We start from the raw sequence: 24,069 nt of genomic DNA on the forward strand, positions 1-24,069 counted from the left end.
TCCCTCCAGCCTGCAGCCAGACTCCTCATGGCAGAAACCAGGGGAGGCCGTCTGCGAATACTGTGGTGACTGCAGGGCTTGAGTCCTCCTGTCATCATTTTGCAGGACTAGCTCTCAGAAAACAACTCACGTACATTAGTGAAGATAGGTTAAAGGTTATGAACTCAGATTCCACTCAGCTGGAATCAGATCATTTCCTTATTTCACAGGCATTTCCAGGACCTTCCATTTGCTAGACACTGCTGCGTGTTTGGAATTCTGTGATGAGTGGACATGGTCTACCCTTGTGGAGATTAAATTTTGTTGCAAAGGACAAATAGAAAAGGAATTAAGTATCTAACTGTGTGATTGGCACTGCGCGGGATAAGAGCAGGTGCTATAAGAGTGCTGAGGTTAGTTGGATGGGGGAGGCCCGGAGGAGAGGTGAAGGTCCAGGTGCCCCCTGGGCAGAGGCAGGAGAAGTGTTCTGAGAGGAGGGAGCAGCTTTGCGAAGGCATTGAGTCAGGGAAGAGGAAGGGAGTTGTTCCCGAAGGAAGTGAGGGGAGAGGCTGTGCTGCGGGGACACTGACTCAGAGCGTGGCTGCGTGAGGCTGGAGCGAGGCAGGGCCAGATCCTGCAGGGCCGCGAGGCCATGGGACAGGTTTGCTCTCAGCCAGTCACGAAGGGGCATCTTGTGTGGCTTTAAGTGGGAGAGAGACAGAATCATGTAGCTTAGGATGGACGGAATTTTCTTGAATAATTGATCCTTACTCCAAATTGTGAGAGAAGCTGGAGGGCTGTGTGTGCATGTGTGTGCATGTGTGCATGTGCACCTGTGTGTTACATGTGCTTATATGAAGATCTCATTGACGCTTACAGCCTAATACAAGAGATTAGGGACACACATATATGTACTCTAAGCTAAAAAAATTTAAAATCCCATGAAATAAAGTTCCAAGAAGAGAGCAACCATTTCCAGCTACAATTGGGGTCAGGGCATGGCAGGGAGGCAGAGAAGGGGAGCATTAACTGGTGGTATTACCAGCTGTCGTGGTGGTTTGAGAGCCTGTGAGGACGCTGGCTCAGACACATTGTGACTTGCTCAGTCCTCACAGCGGTATGGGGCAGGGGTGGGGTACCAGAGCTAGGCTGCCCCGAAGCCCATCTTTGTGTGAGAGCCACTCTGCCCGAGATACTTTCCTGCACCAAATCTCTATTTTCTTATCAAATGATGAATTTAAAAACCACATTGTGATAAGGAAAGCGGTAAGCATAGTGCTGGCACATAGTGGGTGCTTTTAAAGTTAGCCTCCCATCTGAGCCTCTAGTTCCCAAGGAACAGTTAGTTGGGGGGGGGGGGCAGTTCTGCATGGGCTCACATTTGCAAAGGCCCTGCTGTTTCCTGTGTTCTGGGTGGCACCAGTTATCATGATTAGGAAGTTCTTTACCGGCAAAATACAGACTCCCCCGTTCTGCTTATCCACTTCCTTGTAGCGCCCAGATGCCCTCTGGAGTGTAAGCGTGGGTCTTGGCACACTGGAGGACTTCACAACGTGCTAGGGGATGAATGCATCAGTTGAGTCAAGAATGGAGCTGGAGATGCAGGGCCAGCCTGGTGATGTGGATTAGGAGCTCCGATGGGTCAGCTGAGTCCCAGCAGTGCTCCGAGGAAGGGTCAGGTTGTTGGTGTGAGGGCTGCGGTGTGTCCCGTTTCCCTTTGTTGTTTGCATAGAACCTACCATGTTTCTGGACACCCAGAAAACTCTCCAAAAGCGCCTGGGAACCCTCACGGGGAAAGTGGAGGTACCTTGGCAGTCTGGTGTGAGAGTGGCCCTGTTTTCAGATGAAAGCAGCATACTCCAGATGCTGCCCGACCTGGGGCTTTGTCTCTTTGCCCGTCCTCTCTCTGTGCTGTGACTGGACACATCTAGAGGTCAGCTGTCTGGGGCCACCAGTTGTCATCTATTTCACTGACCCCCTGGAACTCTCAGAGCTGAGGTCTGTGTTGTTCAGAATGCTACAGACTGGCCTTCGAGACTGCCTTCAGGAAGGAGAAAGGAAAGGGACACAGACTGCTCCCCAAAGTGCCCGTGAGCCTGCCTAAACCCACCTTCCCGCTTCATCCTGGGAGCTGGTGGCCTCCAGAGCCTTCTCTCTGAGGTCTGACTCCGCTGCTCCCTGGCCCATGGGACTGGCCCTTCCTGCCCTTCAAAATAAGACATAACAGGACTGCCTGTGGTCCAGAACAGGACCGCTCAGCCAGGAGGAAGTTCGGGAAGGCAGCAGGCAGCCTTCTTATGGGCCCATCTTCTCTGTCCTCGGGAGAACCCCAGTGCAGAGGGGCTCGGGGATGAGCTGCCCACCCCCTTGGAGGGGCTTGGGCTCACAGCAGCTGTCCCCCATGTGTTAGCCCTCAGTAAGCCTGCAAAGTGATGAGAACGTGCTGGGGGATGTTTGATTTCCTGCTGACCTACCTGCTCTCCAGTGTGAGCAGTTTCTCCGTGTGCCTTTTCATGTTTACCTTCTGTTGTGTGGTCTGTTACTCCCAACCGCTCTGTTGATCACTTGTGGACCTTCAGCAGTGTATCCAGACACTGCTTCCAAGCAGCTCTCAGAGCAATACCTGGTGGACATCTGTAGCGCGGAGGTTTGGGAGATGGAGCAGTACTCCCTGCAGGGTGCTGTTGATGGAGGACGACTTGGTACAACATTTCCGCTGGGCTCCATTTGGAGAATCTGTCTCATGGGAGTGAATACAGATGTACGGAAAGACTTAACATACCAGGATGTTCAGTGCACTTGATCACACTACTGCAGAAATGGAAACTCCCTCCTCCATATCCACCCACAGAAGAATGCCAGCACCAGTCACAGTGTGCCTTCTGCAGACCGGCACCCAGGCTTGTGCTCAGGCAGCCCTGTGTGAGCGCTCATCCTTGTATGAGTCACGAGGTTTCCTGTGGGTAGTGACTACACACTGGCCCAGGTCCTGCCCTGGAAAAGCACTGGGAGGTGCTGTTTTACTGCTCCCTGTGCAACATGATCATCTTGTCTGTGCCTGAGACACATGGCGTTGGAGTTGGCCCTTGGGAAAGGGTGGGAAGATGCTGGCTCGAGAAGATCAGTGTTGGAGAAAACACAGGGCAGTGGAATTAGCCTTAGTTCTTGGCCTTGTCCAGAAAATTCCCCACCAGCCAAGGCGAGCGGGAGCTTCTCTTCTCCAGCACTGAGTGTGAAGAGAGCTCTGGAGCAGGGGAAGAGGTGTGATGCTGTTGTGGCTGTACCTGCCTACTGCATTGCTTTTGCTGAATGGCCCAGTGTTGGCAGTTTGTGGATGTTGGTTTTGGCTGATCTCCTTGAATGCCATGTCTCTCGGCTTTCTGCCTGTCCTGGGTCTGTCTTGAAAACAGCTTTGTCCTTGATGCCATCTGCATACTTCTGCTTCATGTTGCTCTCATGTTCTCCCTAAAGTGGATGTGCGCAGCCCTCCCAGAGTGGGTGCTTGCTAGAAAACAGATGTGGGTATTCTTCTCTCATGTACACATCCCATAATAATTAATTGACACCCTGGAATGCAAGCACATGTTTTCCAAGATTAGAGCATCAGAGCCCCTGATAGAAAGGCCTGTGCTAGCCCTCACCCCTGTGCACACCTGAGCTTGTACAGTTAGTTATGTCAGCAAGACCCTCAGTCTTCTGGGCCCCCTTGTGAAGAGGCAGGATTTTGAATGCTCAGGAAGGGAGGCCAGATGACATTCCTGGTCTTGGGCTTGCTTGATTATCATTTGCTTTTTTTTTTTCTTCTTTCAATTAACATGTCCATTGCTAAAGATTTATTCTAAGGTCTCAGGGCTGCAAAGGGACTTTTCTTTTTTGAGCCAGAAAGCAAAGAAAGATGAAACAAGAAACCAAAGGGGGTGCCGAAGGTGAGTGAGTGATAGTAGCTGCCTTTCCTGGCCCCTTTGAGGAAGACACTGCTGTCCACCATCCTGAGGGAATAAAGAAAGCTCAGCTGTTCAGTTGCATTTTTCTAATAGTTATTACACTGCCGGCTTGGCACTTTTCCTTAACAAAGCAGAATTCTAGTTGTGTGTGTGTGTGTGTGTGTGTGTGTGTGTGTGTGTGTGTGTGTTCGTGTTCGCATGCACAGACTGTTTTTGCATGAAGGCCCTGGTGGCCGTGCTTATTCCACCAGCCGAACTCTGAAAGCCCCATGGTGCCCTTGGCCTGATCTGCCACTGTCTTCATGGGAGGTGACTGCCAACTCAGTCTCCAACCAGTTATCGGAATTTACATAATCACATCAGCCTGTTAATCCTCATGGTCTGGTTTGGGAACATGGAGGGCATTGTGAGTTTAGGCTAGAAGTAGGTTTGATTAGATCCCTGAACATATATATTTCATTTTAAGTATAAGAAAACCTGGATTCAAGTAATGTTCAGAAAAGTGTGTGACACCAGAGAGCTGGGTTTGTGGTCTGGCAAGTTCACCTTCTTGTCTTCTGCCCACGAGCCACACAGATTCTTCGGGCATTCTTCCCCCCACGCAGAGCGGCTCAGGGGTCCTAAATCAACAGCAGTGCCCTTGTCATGCAGGGATTTCCTTGGGTAAGTGGGCTGTCTGAGGGTCCCTGCTGTCTCAAGATGTAAATAAGAATAAAAACAGCTTTGGTAACATCTACCCTGAATGAAACAGCTGCTCACTCAGAGTAATGTGATCAGTATGCTTAGGAATAATTGTTACATATCATGTATGTTACAGCAAGTACATTTAATACAGTGCTACTAGTACTCTCTGAGTTTTTTGCCCACTTTCTGGCACAGAATAGGTACTTCAGTGTTTGTTGGAAAAGAGAAGGTTAGCTCTAGAACCCTAACCACATTTGGACTATTTATACCTTCTGTTTTGATAGCTTTGCTTAAACAGATCTTCAAAATAGTTCCAATTGATTGATCTGACCCCTTGTCTTCACTGACACCTTTGAGGATGAGTTAGAGAGCTTTTCTCTAGGTGGTAAGGGTAGTAGTATCAGCAGAATAGCTAAGACCTCCTGAAAAGTTTAGCTGCTACTATCATGATTACATATTTATCCTTAGAAGTTCCGAGCTTCTCCAGACAGCCTGTCTTGTGCCAGCAAGTGCCCAGGGCACCCGGACGACTCGTAGGGGCCACATGGAGAATGATTGCTCTTTCTCCAGTGGCACGGTTCTTCATATGTCTGGGGCCTTCATCTGGAAAAGGAAGGAGGGTCAGGAGCCTATAGACGCCAGGATGGAGATGAGTCGAGTCGCGGGGGAGTCTGCCTCTCTCATCAAAGTAGTTTATGTACATGACAAAGGCCATTGTGCTCTTCCTGTGTAATTTTATGACTTAGTATAATGACTCAAATAACCCTAACAACAGAGGAATTATAGCATCATTTTACTATTCCAATGGTTAACATGTTTTTCATGTCAATTACATTCATTATTTTTCCTCTGGTTCAAAAGAGCCACCATATCAACTAAGTACTTTTCATCCTTGTTTTAGAGCAATTACTTCTGATTTTGCAGACACGTTCAATCTCATTTTTGAATGGACAGCTTGATACTAACAGGATAATAAAAGACGGAGAGTGCTGGCTGCCCGCAGGAAAGAATTCTGGGGGTTCTCCCCGCCTCTGAGCGGAAAGGTGGGTCTCAGAGATCTGAGGGGAGCACATCAGGGCCTGGGCCGGTTACGGAAGCCCTGGTTCCCTGTAAATGGGATGGTACTAGCATTGTGTTTGAGGAGCCAGGGAGCTGTGTTCAGGGCACTCGGACGGGAGGTGGTTGTCACACGAACAACTGGAGTGTTGCTGCTGCTGCTCTTTATCGGCCATCCCTTACTCAGCAGCTGTCCATGTGCAGAGGAGCCTTCAGAATGCACAATGCATTGAATGAAATGAAAGGCCCTGCTTCGGTAAATGAAGAGGAAACGTCAACAATACTACTATACATACTCTCCGCAGCCCCAGCCCCACCACATCGTTCAAATATTGTTGGCGCAGATTGTCAGATTTCATCCTGTGGGACTGAGGTTAGGACATGTACACCTGCATGTGTATTCATCACTGAAACATGAGTCTGACATCTCTGTCCTGCCACCGTTTGCTGTGGGCCCTGCCTGTAGCCCTACTGTGCCCATGGCCAAGTGAACTACTGGCTCACAGCTGATGTCATCAAAGACTCTCTTGATGGGAAGAGGTAGGCTATGGGCTTGCCTTGGTTGGTGAGGGTAGGGACCTCTGGGTGAGACGTGGCAGGGACCCGTGGAAAGCAAGAGCGGAAGCACCGATGTGTGGACTTGAAGGTCAGTGCCGATGAGTCCAGGAACTAGGACAGGAACACTGGGAAGAGCAGTCATGGTCATGTCCGTCTTGCTTGTGGCTGCCGCCATCTTGTTAGAGTGTGAGTGGTCCAGTCCGCTGCCAGTGGCAAGTCGCTCGTGTAAATAAAATGAATGGTAATGCATTGATTTGCATAGTATACTTTATAGGAATCCTGTGTGTGGTAGTGTACTGGAGAACAGTGTTAGAACAAAGGAAGTCTTGAAATTGGCATTATCAACACGTGATTCTGTGCGCTGCTGTTAACTCGCTGGAAAATCCACGTCACATTATTGGAGCACTACCCGGTAATGTTTGCTGACCATTTCCAGGGTTTGACTCTTCACTCTAGGTATATTTCTTTATAAATACTAAAAATCGTAATATTTGTTATAAAAAACAAAATATTGCAAAGAAGACAGAAAACCTTATTTCAGTAATTCTTTGGACTTCCTGGGAATTCAGATTTCTCATTCTCGAATCCAAAACATTAGTATGTGCTCACAGCTTGGAACCTCCCCCTTTGGCGCCGGCCCGGCTTCTGGAGCGGGCCCCAGCCCTCAGATGCGCAGGGGCCCATCCACGTCTCGGTGGTCTTTAAAACTTTCACTAATGGTGGTTGTTATTTTAAGTCTGAATTAGGATTTCTGGAAACAATGGCCTGTTGAATTGTTTTTACTTAGAACAATATGCTATTCTTGCCTTCCAGCCAGTGCCAATGCTTTCCAGAAATGAAAGGAATGAATTAATTTGGACTTATTTCACCGAGCAAACCCATAGTCACGAGGGTCAACCTTGTTTCCAAGTATCAGGAGCACAAAAGTGATCAAGACCTAGTTGATCCCCTTGAGACGCGCACGGTATACTGAGGGAGAGAGACATGAAAAGAGCTGCTTTGTGCTGTGGTGAATGTGACAGCTGTTCTGAATGAGGTGTGCGGTTGAACAGATAATGCCAGGGTTACCTCTGCTGGTGGTAGGGCTCATGGGGTCAGAAGAGACTCGTGGAAGGCGGTTGATTTGAAGCTCGAATGAGGGACAGGCATTTGCTATGCATAGGAGGCATTTGTAGAGTTACATAGACATGCATTTGCATGGCCATGTAAGAGACATGTAAGTGGCTGCTATGGCTGGCTGGGGATAGAATCAGCAGGACGGAGTCATGGAGGGCAGTGGTGAGGATAGGAAACAAAAGTGTCCGAGATGGGCTCTAAGGCTTTGAGGCTGGGTGTGCCCCATGTCCTACTGGAATAACAATAACCTTTTACTGTTGGGTCACGTTGAATCAAGTTGCTTGGAGACTAGTCAGGGAGCCTGACCAGATGCAGTCAGAGGGCATGGTGGTTACGGGAGTGCAGCTTGGCTGCCTGTGGAGGGGGTCCGGGAAACTCCTAGGGAAGGAGGGTTGAGCTAGGCCTTGAATAAAGACTCATGAGACAGAGAGATGTGGAGGATAGAGGGGAGAGATACGGGTAGGAATGAAAATATGTCAGATAGAGGAAAAACCCACATGATGCATAGAGAGGCACAATGATCGTTGGTGGGCTCTGGGAAATAGCAAAGGTGTCTGGAACAAAAGTATGTGATTGTGGTGGTCAGTGTGCATATGTGTGTACGGGTGTGTCTGCTTGGGTGTATGCTTGGCGTGCGTGGGTGTGAATGTGCTCGTGAATAGGTGTGTGTGCATGCATGGGTGTGCACGTATGTGCATGTGTGTGTGCATGAATGGGTGTGCATGTGTGGGTGTGCATGCATGGGTATGTGTATGTGTTTGGGTGTGGGTGTGTGTGATGGGCTGTGCATGGTGTGTGTGCAGGGGTATGGGCATGGGTTTGTGCATGGGTATGTGGGGGGTGTGTGGGAGTCTGTGCATGAGTGTACATGTGTTTGTGTGTTGGAGAAGAAGGCAGAGTAGACGGTGACCCTATGAAGATAAGCTCAGTCAGTTCAACACCACAATTAGGAGTTTAGACTGTGCCCTAGGAGGTGGGGAGAAAATGGAGGTTTTGAGTGTGGAAGTCACATCATCAGATTTGTACTTAAGAATCATCACTCTGCTTCAAAACTGTAAATGTTGGTTATTTTGGTACACTTAAAAAAAAGATTGAGAATAAGCAGCTGATCCAAAGAGAGTAAGAAATGCCAGTGATCTGCTGATTGTCTTCTCTCTATTTTCGGGTACTTGTAAGCTGGGGTTTTCATGCAGCGCTCTCCGTAGGGTGGGAGGTATGACTGCACCCAGCACCAGCCAGACGGGTGGACTTAGAGCTTCATGCCAATGGAAAGGACAGCGGAACCTGCCCACCAGACTAAATTGCTTGTGTCACCTCCATTGATGAATGTCTGTGACATTGGGACTAGCAATCCCATCAAAGTACCTTTATCGGATTTCACTCTTCATTGACTCAAGTGAAATATCTTAGAGTCAGAAAGCGGAGTCCCTTGCCTCAACTGGGTTGGTTATTTTTTACGGTTTGCACTGAATTGTGGAGATTGGAATATACACATAATAACCAGGGAAGTTATACTCTCCCTGGGCTCACGTGTACTTGCACATAGCTTTACAGAACCTGGCCTCTGGACAGAGACCACAGGTTTGGTTGCCACCTCTACTAGGGTTCTAGTAAGGAAAGAACACCTGGGTTGGTCCTGAGACAACAGGTTGCTTGTTTTATTAAAATTGGGCAAATTCAGGATGGCATGGCCTTTGTACTTCAGTCCTCAGGGCATCCTAGGAAGGGTCAAACGTGGGCATAATCCACGGCCACTTGGCGCTGGGTATGGGAGCTTGCTGCTCTGCTGCGGTGGAGCCGGGACAGTGTCCCAGAGCGGCTTGGTTTATAAAACGGAGCCCTGCTAATGAAAGTACTGATGGGGAATGAAAATAGTCCCAGAGGACCCTGGCCCATGGGACTCAGTTGTTTGGGCAACATCCTGTGCACCCAAAGATTGCCTGTTCAATTCTGGTCAGGGCACCTACCAGGATAGCAGGCTTGATCCCTGGTGGGGATTGTGCAGGAGGCAGCTAATCGATGTTTTGCTCTCACATTGATGTCTCTCTCTTCCCCCTCCTTCCCCACCCTTCTCCTTACCCCCTTTCTTCCTCTCTCTCTAAAATCAATTTAAAAAATCTTAGAAAATAAAGTCCGGAAGGAGCAGTCATTTTCAGGATTACTTCAATCTGATAAATATCTAGGAAGTAACTTTGCCATGTTTCTGTGTGACACTGGGCAAGTCAATCCCCCAGCTGTGTCTCTGCCTCCTTATTTATGAAATACAGTTGTTACGCTGGATTAGTTTTAAGGTATTTTCTGGTCCTGGCAGGCTGTGATTTGGTGATTAACTGCTGAGTAACCACACAGGGTCAGCACTCAGGGCCCCACCCACTCACCCAACAAGAATATATTGAGTATCCACAATGCACCAGGCCCACCAGCAGGTGCTGGCCAGCTTCACCTCTCTGCCTCCCCTTAGTAAACGTAATGGTGAAGTCCGGGTCCAGAGACAGGGCTGACCTGTCATTAACTGGTGATTAATAGCTGGTTTCATCTTTTCCTCCAAGCTGTTGGCTCATTGTTCACTTCTCCCTCCTCTGCCTTCGGCCAAGCTCCTTCGGGCTTCTTTCATCAGGGCTAACATGGCACATGGTTATGTCTGCTCCCGCAAAACTGCCCACTCTTTGGACATAGGGCCCCTTCCTGGGAACTCATAACAAGAATTGCTCCAGCCATGGACAGCAGCTAGGGACTGACCCAGGGGAGGGCTGCAGATGCCAGAACTTCTGCCTGTATTTGCTCATTCATCATCTGTGTCAGACAGTCTGCTGTGTGAATGATGACACATGTGTGGTGTTCTGTTGAGGGAATCATGTACTCTAAGATTAACCCTGAGCTGACAGCCTTTGTGTGTGCTGCATGGAGTCCCATCACCCACCGCCCTTTTTCAGGAGTCCAGAGCAAACCTTGAAAGTCGGAATTGTGGTTGGCAAAGGATAATAGGAAACCTCATATCCATGTGGTTTAGAAATGCGAAGAACAGGTGCATTTATTTCAGGCAGAGAGGCGAGGACCGGGCGGGTAGCTGCTGTGGAAGCAAGAGGCACTGCAGAGAGGGTGCCCAGTACAAGCACGACTCCAACGAACATTCAAGCTGGTGCCTGGGTGGGACTGAGATGAGCTAAGAAGAGAGATTTGTCCCGGGACACTCGGACGTTGTGTGACTGTCATCACAGTCCTGGCCACTGGGAGGGCTCCTCCCCCCTTGGAGAAAGGAGCAAGGTGGACTAGGTGATGGCAGGGGCCCTCGTAGGACTTTCTTCGCCAGTTCATTGGTCAGACAGGCTCAGCTCTGTGGCCCACCCAGCCTGGCATCCACAGTGGTCCCAAGGACTGTGGTGTGGGTATATGGTCATCTGTTTGGACGTCCAGTTCAGAGGCAGTTCCGCTAACACCTTCCTCCTCTTACTGCCCACCCCCATCACTAGGGTGGGTTTGAGGTAGGGTAAGAACCATGTTGGCGTGGGCTCCTCCTCAGTCACTGTTCTTCATTTGGAAAAGGGTAGCTTACCCAGACACCGAACCCTAATTCCTGAGGAGTTGAATATTCAGTCAATACCGAGTGGAAAAGATGTCCTTCCTGCGGCCCCATGAGTTCTTCAGGAGAGTTAAATGCCATTCCAAACCCAGGGCCTTAGAATTAAGCCTCATTTCTATGACAGTGTTAATTTCATCCTCTGTACCCCCATTTGTTCAGGCACATAATAATTATAGCAATGGCTACCATTTTGGGTTTCTTGTTCTCCAGGCATTATACTTAGTACTTTACACACCTCAGTTCATTTAATCCTCAACCATCCTCTTGAAGTATGTTCTGTTGCCCCATTTTACAGATGAGGAAACTGGGTTCACAGGGTTAACAATCCTGCCTAGATCACACCAGCAGAGCTGAGATTGAACTTGCGTGTTCTGACTCCAGAGCCCAAGCGCTCACAAACACACAGGACTTCAGTGCGAAACACTTCCAGGGCACAGTCATCGTCTGACCGATGAGCAGTCCATAGACACTTGTCCCCACGGCCATGAGAGTTACTCCCAGTGGTTTTCTGGGAGAGCAGCTTTAATGAAGAGAGAAAGGGCGGCAGTACCTGCAGCCTTTCTTCAGTGGTCTGTGGTAGCGATGGGGTTCCTCCCAGGGACAGACCCCATCCTCATCGCACCCTTTATCACTTTGACAAAGGTGAGGATGGGGGAACTGGCGCTGGCGGAAGAAATAGAATCTGGTTATTTCAGCCTCTATCAAATGGCACATTGGAAGCTGGAGTGAAACTGCTCCATGATTTCCGCAGCTGTGATGAAGTCACTGGTGTTTGGAGATGCATTCCTACCGAGAGGTTCACTGAGGCATCGGTGTGTCATCTCCCTCCAAGGCTGCTGGTCAGCCCTGGAGGAGCTCTGGGTGCCGCTTCTGGGCACGTTGCTATGCTGCACCCTGTCCTGGGGGCTGGGTGAGCGGACGGGGGCAAAGCCTTTCTGTTCTTTCCGATGTATGGTGAATGCCTTTTCATATCAGTAAGTGATGTTTTACACCCTTTTTAATGGCCGTGTTGCTTCCCCGGTCCATCTGGTGGGGTGAACCTATGCTTCTGGGACAAGGTCTCCTGTCCCCTACCAGTGAGCTGGAACAAGTGGGAGTGCTGGTTCGACCAGCCCTTTCATTTCCTTGGCCTTTAGCCAGGTTCCTGGACAAGAGACCCATGGGGATGGGAGCTTTTGTTAACTTACCTCCTCTTTTCATCCTCAGGCAAAAGAAGGGAAACGTGGCCCACAAACACTGGGCTGGACCTCTGAACCCAGTCAAGTGCAGGCCCTGCCCCGTGGCACAGTCAGCCATGGTCTGCGGCTCCGATGGCCACACCTATACCTCCAAGGTCAGTCACCTTTGTCTGATTTGTCATAAAAAATACTGCATGTCTGTGGGTTCTGAAAGTCTCAGTGCCCAAACGGGCACAATTGTGTGACTCTCCACGTGATGGGCCTTGTTCTTGAGAAGTGGCCACGTGAGCAGACTTTCTGGCCAAAGGGACAAGTGAGACAGAAATGTTACCTCCTGTATCCTGGCGGGGTCAAGGCCTAAAGGGAGAAGGGGTGTGATCCTGAAGTTAATCTGGGGGTGCTTCCTGGAGAAGGTGGGATAGGAAGCTGTCCCAAAGGTACAAGTCGTGCAGCTCGGCTGATGGGGACAAAGCCGGGAGGGAGGCCCTGGACGCTGCCCAAGCGACGCACGGTGATGAAGGGGTGTGACATCAGTGCACGTTCAGCTGCATCTTCGCACATCTAGACACAAGCAGCCCTGCACCAGGCCCAGGGCTCCGGGCTCAGCGGTCCTTTCTCAGGGCACTGGGCTTACAGTCTAATGGGGAGGGCAAGCTCGGTGACAGGTCATTTGCACTCAAACCTCTGAAAAGAAAACGGTTTCATAGGAAGGGGACTGGGGATCAAGTGGGTCTATTTATTCTGGTTGGGAGAATGAGGACGTTTCACCGACGAGGGGCATTTCATTTGGGCTCTAGCAGGAGGCTTTATGGGCGGGGAGGCAGGAGTCAGGCTGGAGAAAGGAGGAGGAGGCAATAATTTGTTCTCAGAACTTCAAACTCCTTGGGATAAGCTTGTCAAATGTGTGTGTGAGAATGGGTCTCTCACTGGGACGATGAATTAAGGAAAAACCACAGAATGAGCAGGAGTTTGCTTACTCGTTCTTGTGTCCAAAAAATACAAACCAGCACCCCTCAGGGCCTGGCACTGTGCCAGGCAGGAAGCAGTTGGCATGCTGTCTCGGGGTTCTGTAAGAAAGGGTGGGGGTTCGGGAGTGGGGCTCTGACCCTCCCATCTCCTCCAGTCCCAGACTTATCCCTCTAATCCCTCCCCCTGCTGTCCTGTGTAAGGTCCCCTTGCAGAATGGAGTCTAGGGCTAAAGAGAGTTGCTATTGGAGACAGATCCCTGGTCACTTGTGGCCACACAGCCATGTGGTTCTCGGGCTCAGGGACTCGGGACATTCTGCTGGATCCCCTTCTGTCCCAGGCCACCACGCTCACAGCTGACCTCTCCTGCTCTCTGTGATCCCATCCCCACCCGGACCCTGGGGCGCCCCCCGCCTGCCGCCCCCAGAGGCATGTTCCCACTGCCGTCGCCGCGTCACTTCGCGGCTCGGCCTGTTGTCCTACTGGTTCCGGGCGCACAGGTCATGTCGTTCTATTCCCTGAGTGTGGAGTGTCTCCTCTCGGATTTCCACACTTTCTAACCACAGGGAGTATATTTAACAAAACAGGTAGCCAGTGAAGGGACGTCTACTTGTCCCCAGACCTGTGTGATCTGCTTATGCCCTCAGTTGCATCAGTCCTGCTGGATTAGTGCCTTTGTTCTTTCAACAGGTACCATCTGAGCCCTTCTTATATGCCAGGCTCTGTGCCAGGTGCTGGGGGAACTTAGAGCGGAAATTAAAACGTTAGCTTTTCTTCATGGCCAGAGTCAGCTATCCTTCCCTCCCGGCCTGCCCTGTGCAGTGAGCGTCTCTGCCCAAGGCGGTGGCTGGGACCCCCGGCCCAGCTCTGCTCACCCCTTCCCAGCCCTCCTCCCTCCCTACTCTCCCCGACCCCTGATGGAATCATGGTTTGAGAAAGTGTGTAATCATGGGGCTTGCTTCTGACCCCCGGCCCCTTGTGGAATAGTGGATTTACGGGGCATTGACTGGATTGACTGGATTTATAAGGGCACTGATGAGTTAGCTCTGTCCCCCACTCCCAAGGACATCTCAGGCCGCCACTGTCTCTCACCTGCAGCCTGGCGTCCAGGTGTGCGCAGTCTCTGGAGATGCCAATGAGTGGTGATGTCGCAGGTCTGGCATGCGGCCTGAGGTCCTGCATTTCTAACAGACTAGAAATGCTGCTGGTCCGTGAACTACACCGAGTAGTAAGGATTCCGTTTCCATGGGCACCTCCTGATAGGTCTCTTTGCTCCAGTCTGCCCTTCCCTGCCCCCAAAGTCCATTTCCACATGATAGAAGGGGGTGTAATTCTGTAACAAACATCTGTCACGTGTCTCCCCCACTGAAGAGGCCTGGCTGGCTTTCCTCTTGCTGCTAGAACTACACTCATACCCTTTGTCCTTACTAACACCGCCCTGGAGCCTGTCACCTTTCTATTCCATACGCACTTACCACAGAAAAATGCTTCCTTCATTTGCTCAGCAACTGTGTAGTGACCACTTAGGTTCTGGGCACTGTGCAGAGTGTGGCGAGAGGCGGTGGGAACAGGACAGACACCGTTGGAGGTTATAGTCTGGTAGGAGAGACACAAATAAATAAGTCACCAGACAAGTAAGTATGTACTTTTGAAATCTGGTGAGTGTTGGAAAGGAAATGAGCGTGGCGCTGAGAGCGAGAGCAAGAGAGGCCTGCTTCCCAGAGGTGGCGAGTGCGGGCCTCCCTGAGGGGGTCCTTGCAGCTGGGGTGTAAGCCGAGGCTCTCGGCAGGATGGACGTGCTGGAGAACTGAGAGGAGCCTGTGTGACTTCCGGAGAGGGGAGGCACAGGAGGGGAGGGGCAGGAGGATGTTGAGAACAGTCCAAGAGGAGACGTTTAGCCAAAGCTGGACGGCGAGCAGATAGTTGAGTAATGCCAGGCTTATAGGACACTTACTATTATTATTTTTTAAAAGACATTAATTTTTTCATGCTTGTTTTATTTATTTTTATTTTGTTTAAATATGCTTTCATTGATTTTTAGAGTGAGAGGAAGGGAGAGGGACAGAGAGGTAAAAACATCCATAGGAGAGAACATCGACTGGCTGCCTCCTGCACGCCCCCTCCTGGGGATTGAGCCCACAACCTGGGCATGTGCCCTGATGGGGAATCGAACCTGGACCTCTTGGTCCATGGAATGATACTCAACCACTGAACCACACTGGCCGGGTTGGGACACTTATTATTATAAGTGCTTTTTTGTCCACACCTGACTTAAGAATGTGAGATCGTAGAGGGAGACACATTGTCACTTACCACTTCAGTCAGGCACAGAACACAGTGCATAGTGGATGCTTCACCAGACAAGACACAGCGCATAGTGGGTGCTCAGTAAGATCACCGACAAGACTCGGCTACCAGGAACACTGGTAGAGGGGAATGGAGAGATTCTGGTCTGGGTAACCCATCAGAGATTTGAGTGAATGGGTTGGAAAGAGCTTAGTGATTGAGAAAAATAAGCCATCACCACCATGGGCCAAGTTGCTTTGTTAAACACCCAGCTGGGGGCTCTGGCAGAGAGTCAGAAGCTCCTTGCAGTGATTCTCTCTTTGTGAGGATCCAGCTTGTGCTGCTCAAATTATTTCTTCCAGCTCTGGAGTAAACTGTCTGATCTTGCGCCTGCGACTGGGGACGAGCTATGAAATGTCAGTGAGTGATGAGGGCTGTGTGGGCGAGTGGCATGTCGCACATCAAACCCCAGCAAAAACCTGCTCACTTGCTTCTGTCTCTCATTTACATGAGGAACTTGGAATGCCAGCTCCCATGACCCCCGAGCTACGAGGAGCAGTGGTAACCTGTCGGGTGTGGCTTGAAATGCTGTCAGTTGTCCAGGGAGTGTCTCTGGAAAGGCCCCCTGGTCAAGGCCCCCCTGCAGTCTGGGCTGGAAAGTTGGCTTTTTGTATGAGAGAAGGGTGCTGTTCACAGATGCTGTTAAATGGCTTAAGTTGCAAGATCAGGATTTGGAAGAGTCCTTTGCAATGACTGGTGAATCTTCGAGAGAGGAGAGACCTCCAGATACGGCTGGGCAGGGCCCTTGAAGGCCTTTTCCAGCACCAGGCTGCTGTTCCCCTAGGGCCCTTGAATTCTACACCAGCCTGACTGAGTCCTCAAACTCCCAGACCTGCTCACTTGTCTTTTCCTGGAGTAAAAGAAGAGACCTAAAGCCTCATCAGCAACTGCAGTGTCCTTCTCCCCATTCTCCATGCAGGGCATACCGAGGCCTGAAGAGCCAAAGACAGTGTCAGGGTTTGACCCATGGCCGTGCCTGGCTGTCTGTGATCACCCATGGCTGTTTGAAGTTAGGGGGAGGGCGGTGGAGGGAAAGCAGCGCAGTGGGGGTGCCGTTGGTGTCCGTTTTGGCAATAGTTGCCTAGTTTTCTGTCTTGTGTGAACTTGCATTCTCTTTTACCTAAAGCAGTGAATCACATATGACTCAACCAAAAGGCATCCGTTGCTGGCTCAAGACCGCTGAAGCCCAGGACAGTTCTAAACCCCCATGGCATTCAGTGTGGCTTCTTCTAGGGGGGGGGGGGGGCATTTCAGTCTGGTTGGGTTCTTACTGGGTGTTTTTGTTGTTGCCCCTAAGCACATGACCACTTGGTTATTGGGGTTTAAGGAGACATTTTAATCTCACAGGCAAAGCTGTTGAGGACCACCAGTGGATGATCAGTTAACAGAATAAATTATTTAAGTCTCAGTGAACAAAAAACTTTCCATCCTCTGCAGCTATGGCCTTTTCTTTCATCAGGAGTCAGGAAACAAGGGACAGATGAGACCATGAGGCATGGTGATTTGATATTATAAATCAAATTCACAAGAATTAGTGTTGGCAGAAGTATATTGCAGGCCCAGTCCCATCATCAATGAAACCAACACCCCATAATAAATAATCTCAGTTCTGCAGATGAGGTGTTCACCCTCTCGCAGATGGTCCGAAGGCGGTGGGGAGCACTGTAAGGAGCAGGAGGAAGAAGCCTGAGCCGCAGCTTGGTCCTTAGCGCTGGTGTTGTCCTTGGGTCATATCAAACAAGCTCTCCCTCTGTTCCTAGAACTGGGGGAATGCATTTAGGACCCTCTGTCTGTAGCAGGGTTCTTTCAGGGGCCCGGCACCGGGGACACCATTCAGAGCTCTGTGACTCCCCCGGGATCAGAGATAAAGTGGATAAGAATGCACACTCTTGAGATGAAGGGATATAAGATGTTACATGGCAATAAATGTTTATTGAGACTCTATAAAGTATAGGCCATAAAACATAAGGAACAGAAAACCTCTGCTGGGAATAGACAAGTGGAAGGCCAGAGCTGCAGCTGGCTTGAGAGTGTGACGCGGATCCTGCCCTTGGCATTGCTTCAGGGCAGTAAGGGTCACCCTGGACATTTAATTGCCCTAGCAGTCACACTCTCCTGGCCAGGAGAGATGAAGTCGGTGGTCCACACCGTCAGGAAACACTCGTTGAGCTCTCTCACTCTGCGTCATGCATTGCACTAAGTACTGGGGATATGACCAAGGGCGAAACAGACAAAGCCCCCATTTTCGTGGAACTTACCAGGAAGGTGGGCAGATTGAAAGGCAATCTCTTTTCTTTTTTTTTTTTTTTTTTTTTTTTTTTTTTATCCTCACCCGAGGACATTTTTCCATTTTTGTTCAGGTAGAGTGGGAGGGAGAGAGAGGAACAGAGAGAGAGAGAGAAACATCGATGTGAAAGGAACACATCGAGTGGCTGCCACCCACACAACCGACCAGGGCCGGGGACAAACTGCAACCGAGGTACGTGCCCTTAGCGGGAACCGAACCCGGGTCTCTCAGGACCGCAGGCCGACGCTCTAACCGCTGAACCAAACCGGCCAGGGCGAAAGGCAATCTCTTTTCATTCTAATAGGTGTTCAGATAACATGTGGGGTGCTACGGGACAGAGCAGAGCCACCTCAACTCCGTGAGGGTGAGAGTGGTCTTCCCAGAGTAAGAGTGGGGGAGGGCGTGGGCGGCTCCCTCATGGCGGAGAAGGGTTGGAGAGATGAAAGGAAGCAGGCCCTTGACGGACATGACTGTCATTAAGGCTGGGTCACGTGGGAATTGGGGCAGAGGGTTGATGAGCTACAGAAGTAAGGCTAGAAAAGTGATCAGGGGCACTTTGTGCAGGGCCTTGAAACCATGTGAGGAGGCTGGACTGGATCTGAAGAGCTTCAGGGATCCATAAGGGTTTGTATTTTCGAATTGGCCTAGCTGGTTGCACGGCAGCAGTGGCTGGGGCAGGGCTGGAGGCAGAGTGACTAAGGAGCCTGCTGGAAGGAGCCAGGCCTGGATTTGCATCTTGGTGGCAGAGATGGATTGAAAACAGTCTACAGAGGCATTCAGGAAATTGGAGCTGGTTTTGGTGACTGAATTTCAAATATAGAAAGTTATTTCAGCTCTGAGCTCAGCAGAAGGGCCTCTTCACCATCCTGGTCCTGGTGGGACTTGAAAATCCTCCTGCTGACAGCTTTGTGGCCTCAGTGTGAACCAGCTGGGACTCTGTCGTCAGCAGGAAATGCCTTTCCTTTCTCTCCTGTTATCAACATGGAAAGATTAAAGCTTCTGAGGTCCAGGGTGCCAACTTCTTTTTTTTTTTTATCCTCACCCGAGGACATTTTTCCATTTTTTGTTCAGATAGAGTGGGAGGAAGAGGGAGAGAGAGAGAGAAACATCGAGTGAAAGACACATCGAGTGGCTGCCACCCGCACGACCAACCAGGGCCGGGGACAAACTACAACCGAGGTACGCGCCCTTAGCGGGAACCGAACCCGGGTCTCTCTGGACCTCAGGCCGACGCTCTAACTGCTGAGCCAAACCGGCCAGGGCCAGGATGCCAACTTCTAATGCTGCCTGTAAGAAGCGGAAGTTGTTGCTGCTGACTAGAATCTGGCCAGCCCGGGCTTCAGATGGGCAGTCTTGGCTCTCTCTCCAGAGGGGAAGGCTGTTGTGGAAAGTGCGAGTGGATCAGGAGTGGTGCCGGGGTCCTGGAGGCTCAGAAGGGAGCACGGGCAGAGGTCCCTGCTGTGCCAGGCCCTGGCCCTGCTGGGTCTGTCGTTGCCAGGCCTTTCTCAATAGGACTTCATTGCCTTCTCTCCATCTGCACCCATGGGACTGAAGCTCAGGTGTCAGGGCCAGGACTGTTCACTTTCCACCTAGAGTCCCTGAATGCCCAGCCTGACCTCTGAGGGCAGGGAGCTCTTGGAGAACAGCGGGGAGCCCCAAGAACCAGCCCTGTTCTCTGGCATCAGCCTGGCTGTTTGGTAATTGGAAGACAAGCAGCAAAGACCCCTCTTCTCTCCCACCCCCACGACATTTACTTCCTTAATCACTGTTAAACAATTAGCAATGGCTCATTTGTGTCTAGATGCAGACGAGATGCAGAAGTAAGAACTGCTGTGGAGGAAAAGGCGTCCCTGCTCCTCTGCCTGTACACACAGGAGGGTGTGCGGACAGCTTGTTCTACGGGCTGGCATTTCTTTCAACATATTGTCGCTGCAGATTATATTATTTTCAGAGTCGTCTTAATAGTTTCCAACAATTGCTGCCAAGTAAAGGTCATGTTTGAAGTTCTCAGCAAACGGAGTCTCTGTTGGCCAGCGTTTCTCACCAGCTCGCTGCTCCGCTGGTTAGAGCAAATCCAGGGTGTGGCTTTGTGAGGCTTCTCCAGAAGGCTCTGAGCTCAGTATGTCTTCCCCGTCCCCCTGACCTTTGGGGCCCTGTGACCGTGACAGGCATGGGAGGGTTGTATGTGTGGCTGCTCTTGGCTTTTTTCAGCAGTGTTAAGGCTGTTTTTAGGGATATTTCAGTATTTTCAGGGATATTTGTAGATAGCTCTGCTTCCATAGAACCTGCTGGGTGAGGCTTGTCCTCACTTGTGAGCGGCTCACAGGTGCAGGCCTTGCTCAGAGGAGCAGGAAATAGACGGATTGGAGACTGAAGGAGGAAGGCTGGCATGGGCACGTGCCATGCTCAGAGACTGGCCCCAAGACCAGGAAGAGCGGCGTTAGGGACGTCATTGGAGGCTCCTAGCTGGCAGCCTGTGGAGGGACAAGAAGTAGGAGAAGTCCCCAGCACAGCGTTGTGCACTCAGGCAGTGGGGTAAAAGGGGTCCTGTTCCGTGGAGCACGGGGGGTAGAGGAGTCAGAGGTAGGTCATCCCTTTGATTTTCTGTTGCTTAGAAAGAGCCAACAAAAGAGGTATTATGACTTTGAGGAAATACTCCATGGCATCCAGCCAACTCTAAGCAATTTTGTTTTATACATTAAACAGTTTGAGATTTGGGGACAAATCCCCCACTGCTGAAAATCCAACCTCGCCTTTACCTAGGAGGCCCCTTCCCTCAGTCGGGGGTAGCCAAATATCATTCGGTAATGAGAGCTAGTATTCATATGAAAACCCTCAACTGTTCATTTAAACAAAGTTATTACTCTGGTTTTATTATCATCCTTTTTTTCTTCTTCATGGGGTTTTTGGAGAGAACAGGTATAAAGAATAATTAAAATATTAATTGTGTGAGGATATGGGTTCTGTTTGCTATAACAAAAACCCAAATGAAACAGTCTTAAATAGGGTCAAGTTCTGTTTCTCTCTCATATAAACATTCCAGAGACAAGCGACCAGAGCTGGTATGCTGCCTCCAGACTGTCAGTGACCAGGAGCCTTTGAGCTTCCGTCATTGTCAGCAATGAGAATTGTCGAGCTTCTGCCTCTGGGTCCAGGCTGGCTGCTGTTCTCCAGCCACGGGAAGGAGGAGAGGAAGGGGGCCTCACCCAGAAGTCACCACTGCATACAGCCCAGTCGCAAGGCTACTCCAAGCTGCAAGAGGGGCTGGACGTGTAGTTTTTATTCTGGGCACCTGTGTACCAGGCTAAATTTGAGAGTTTTACTATTAAAGGGGCTAAATTTGAGAGTTTTACTATTAAAGGAAGGATAGAGTGGTATTGGGGGGGGGGTATCTAGCAGTCCCCACCATAATAATACTTTTAATAACAATAACAACACAACACAATAGTTCTTAATTACTGAACATGTATTAAGTAATAAGACATTGTGCTACATGCCAGGGTATTTCATTTCTTCTATTCCATCTAGTTTTCACAGCAAAGCTGTGAGGTAGGTGCTGTTATTAGACCTTATTAAAGATGAGAAAACTGAAGATATAAAACTTCTCCAGGGTCAGTGCAGCTTATGAGTAGCAGAGCAGCTATTGGAACCCGGGTCTCTCCGACTCTAGAGCCACAGACTCTGCCTCTATGAGTGAAAAGCCATCTGGAGAGTGATGTAAAATGCCAGATGTATCATCAGGATGCTTTTGGTTTCAAGTGACAGAAATACAATCCAAACGTAGCTTACTCCAAAAGCGAAGACTTGCTGGCATGTGGGGCTAGAAAGCATGCTGGGGAAGGCGGCCTCAGAGAAAGAGGGGGCACCCAGTGTTGACAACACTCCATTCTTCTGTCTGTCTGTCTGCTCGGTGCTTGTCTTCATTCTGCAAAGAGGCTTTCTCCCCCCTGGCAAAGAATATGGATTTTGACAGCCCCAGATTCATTTGCTCCTAACCTAGAAACTCCAAGGAAATTTGCTAGGGTCTGGACACCAGCCATGGATTCCAATGGACTTTCTTCTTGTGTCCATCCTTTCATCAAAGACCATGGTCATGTGACCTTCTTGATCCTTATCCTTCACTGTGATCAAGGGTCGTATTTTTTTTTTACCAGAGTAAGAGGAAGGGAAGAGTATTTAATAGACTGAGTAGAATTTAAAAAGTGGTGTAGTAGAACATAATCACCTAAAAGAGCAAGTACTGTATACCAGCCTCATTAAAGGCTTCAGGTAAACGATTCTAGCTTGGGCCTGTAAGAATGTATTAGGCCTGCTGTCTCTTGGAATGACAGGCATAGAGGGGCCTGTCGGACAAGTCTCTAGCAGACATATCAGTTACCTAGGTCAAGAGAAAGTTCGTCTCAAATAAGGTAGATTCAGCATCATTTTAACTCACAATTTAAAAACACCATTTGGACTAATGTTGAACTACTTCTGATCATGGGGGCACATCTGCCGTCAGTTCTAATAAGCATTTATTTCTTTATGGAACATAGTCTCTTTGGCTCCTGAGGATAAGCTTTTAGGCAAAATAGTTATTGTGACATTTTCAGAAAGCACAGATGTTTAAACGCTGTCCGTGGTGAAAATGCAGAATTTAGCCAGACTTCTTCAACATTCAGATTAGTTATGAATTAGAGCAAAAGAAAGCAATTCAGCTCATTATTTCACCACTTATTTCTATGTTCTATATGCAAACATGCATTTAACCAAGATCTGAAGAATAGGTTTTCATTTCTTTTTCTCAAATGCCCTGAGTAGAATGCCATGTAATTAGTTAGCGCTTTTGTTAAAAACACATTAGAAAGAATGTAACCTTCTTGCTGGCAGTTCTGTTGAATGCACAATTAAACCATTTGATAAAGCAATTACCTGAACACAATGATGCTCATCCTCACCTCATCAGGAGGTGAAATTAAGGATTAGGTAAAATTGCAATGCGCATGAGGTCTCTGCCAGCCTATCTTTAGGAAGACAGAAAGGTCCCTGGCCATAATGAATATGCACAGTGCTAAAAATCTAATTAAGTCATTACAAGCCACTTTAATTAAGTTCATGATCATGTTGCTTTTGTTTTTCTTTAAATGAAACAAATAAATTATTCCTTCTTGGCATACTACTCAAAAGGGTCCAGTCAGACTTCCTCACATTTTCCAAGAGAACTGTTCATCAGCAGGTATGGCCAATGCTCAGAGGCTGAGCTCATTTCATAGGCCATAGACGAGGATGGTATGGTTTGTGGGGGGATGAGGGGTCTTAGTCGAGTTAGCATTTACCATGAATCGACACCATAACTTCATGTTGAGAGAAAGGGCTTTACCAGATCCTCTTGCCTTTACCAGAGCAAGTTGTCGGTTTTTTTCTCTTTATAAAACAACTGAAACATTTTGGAATCTTGACATGGAACATTAATGCCTCATCCTTTGTCTAAGGGTGGCCTCCTGAGATGCTGGGTTCTTTAGCAGCAGGGAAAACCCTGTGTCCGAAAGAGCAACTTGTTCCGAGTCCTTATCCAGAGGCCCCGAGGACCACTTTGTAACCCAAACATCCCCAAAGGCAGGCTGCACAGTGGCGCCCAGACAAGAGACCAGGAGCTGTAGGAACCTGGGAGCCTTACCAGACTGGTCACATTGAATGCATCATCAGGGTTTATTTGCTTTCTCCTCTCCTAATATCGAGACCAAAAGTGATACTATGTAAGTAGGGGTGGAATGCCCCAAAGGTGGGTCTGAGCAAGATCTGCCACGTCTCTCATGTCATCTCCACCATTTCCTGCTGGAGCTCTCTGGACCGGCCATGTGGCCCCTCTGTATCACTCCCACGCACCCCATGTCTCTGGCACCACAGTGCAGATAGAGGTGTAGCAGAGGACACGTTGCTTTTCTTGCATTTTAAGGCATGTGACTGGAGAGATGGGATTGAGCTCTTACCCACATCTACCCCCGCCGAAAAAAGGAGTAACTGCATTCATTGGATTTCAGCTTTAAGGCCCAGCCTCAGCATCATCTCATTCAGCGGTTCTCAACCTGTGGGTTGCAACCCCTTTGGGGGTCGAACGACCCTTTCACAGGGGTTGCCTAAGACATAATAGTTATGAAGTAGCAACGAAAATAATTTTATGGTTGGGGGTCACCACAACACGAGGAACTGTATTAAAGGGTTGCGGCATGAGGAAGGTTGAGGACCACTGTCAGTGAAACCTCCATGAGTTCTTTGTGCTGAGTTAGGCCGTGTCTTTCCTTTGAGCTGCAGTAGCACCAGGTTACAGAGTTCTGCTGAAGCACTCATTGGACCACATTGGAACTGTCTATAGATAAACTCTGATACAAACTCCTA

The 24,069-nt window shown here is 49.4% G+C and overlaps 1 protein-coding gene across 1 annotated transcript in view; it reads left to right on the forward strand.

Moving 5' to 3' along the window:
- SPOCK1 (SPARC (osteonectin), cwcv and kazal like domains proteoglycan 1) overlaps window positions 1-24,069 on the forward strand; it is a 177,293-nt gene that overhangs the window by 30,919 nt on the left and 122,305 nt on the right. Inside the window, exon 3 of the mRNA XM_036281827.1 lies at window positions 12,124-12,250. Coding sequence (XP_036137720.1) covers window positions 12,124-12,250 — 127 coding nt within the window. The remainder of the gene's footprint in view (window positions 1-12,123; window positions 12,251-24,069) is intronic.

Source organism: Molossus molossus, unplaced genomic scaffold (genome assembly GCF_014108415.1).
Source record: "Molossus molossus isolate mMolMol1 unplaced genomic scaffold, mMolMol1.p scaffold_m16_p_4, whole genome shotgun sequence".
Lineage (NCBI taxonomy): Eukaryota > Metazoa > Chordata > Mammalia > Chiroptera > Molossidae > Molossus > Molossus molossus.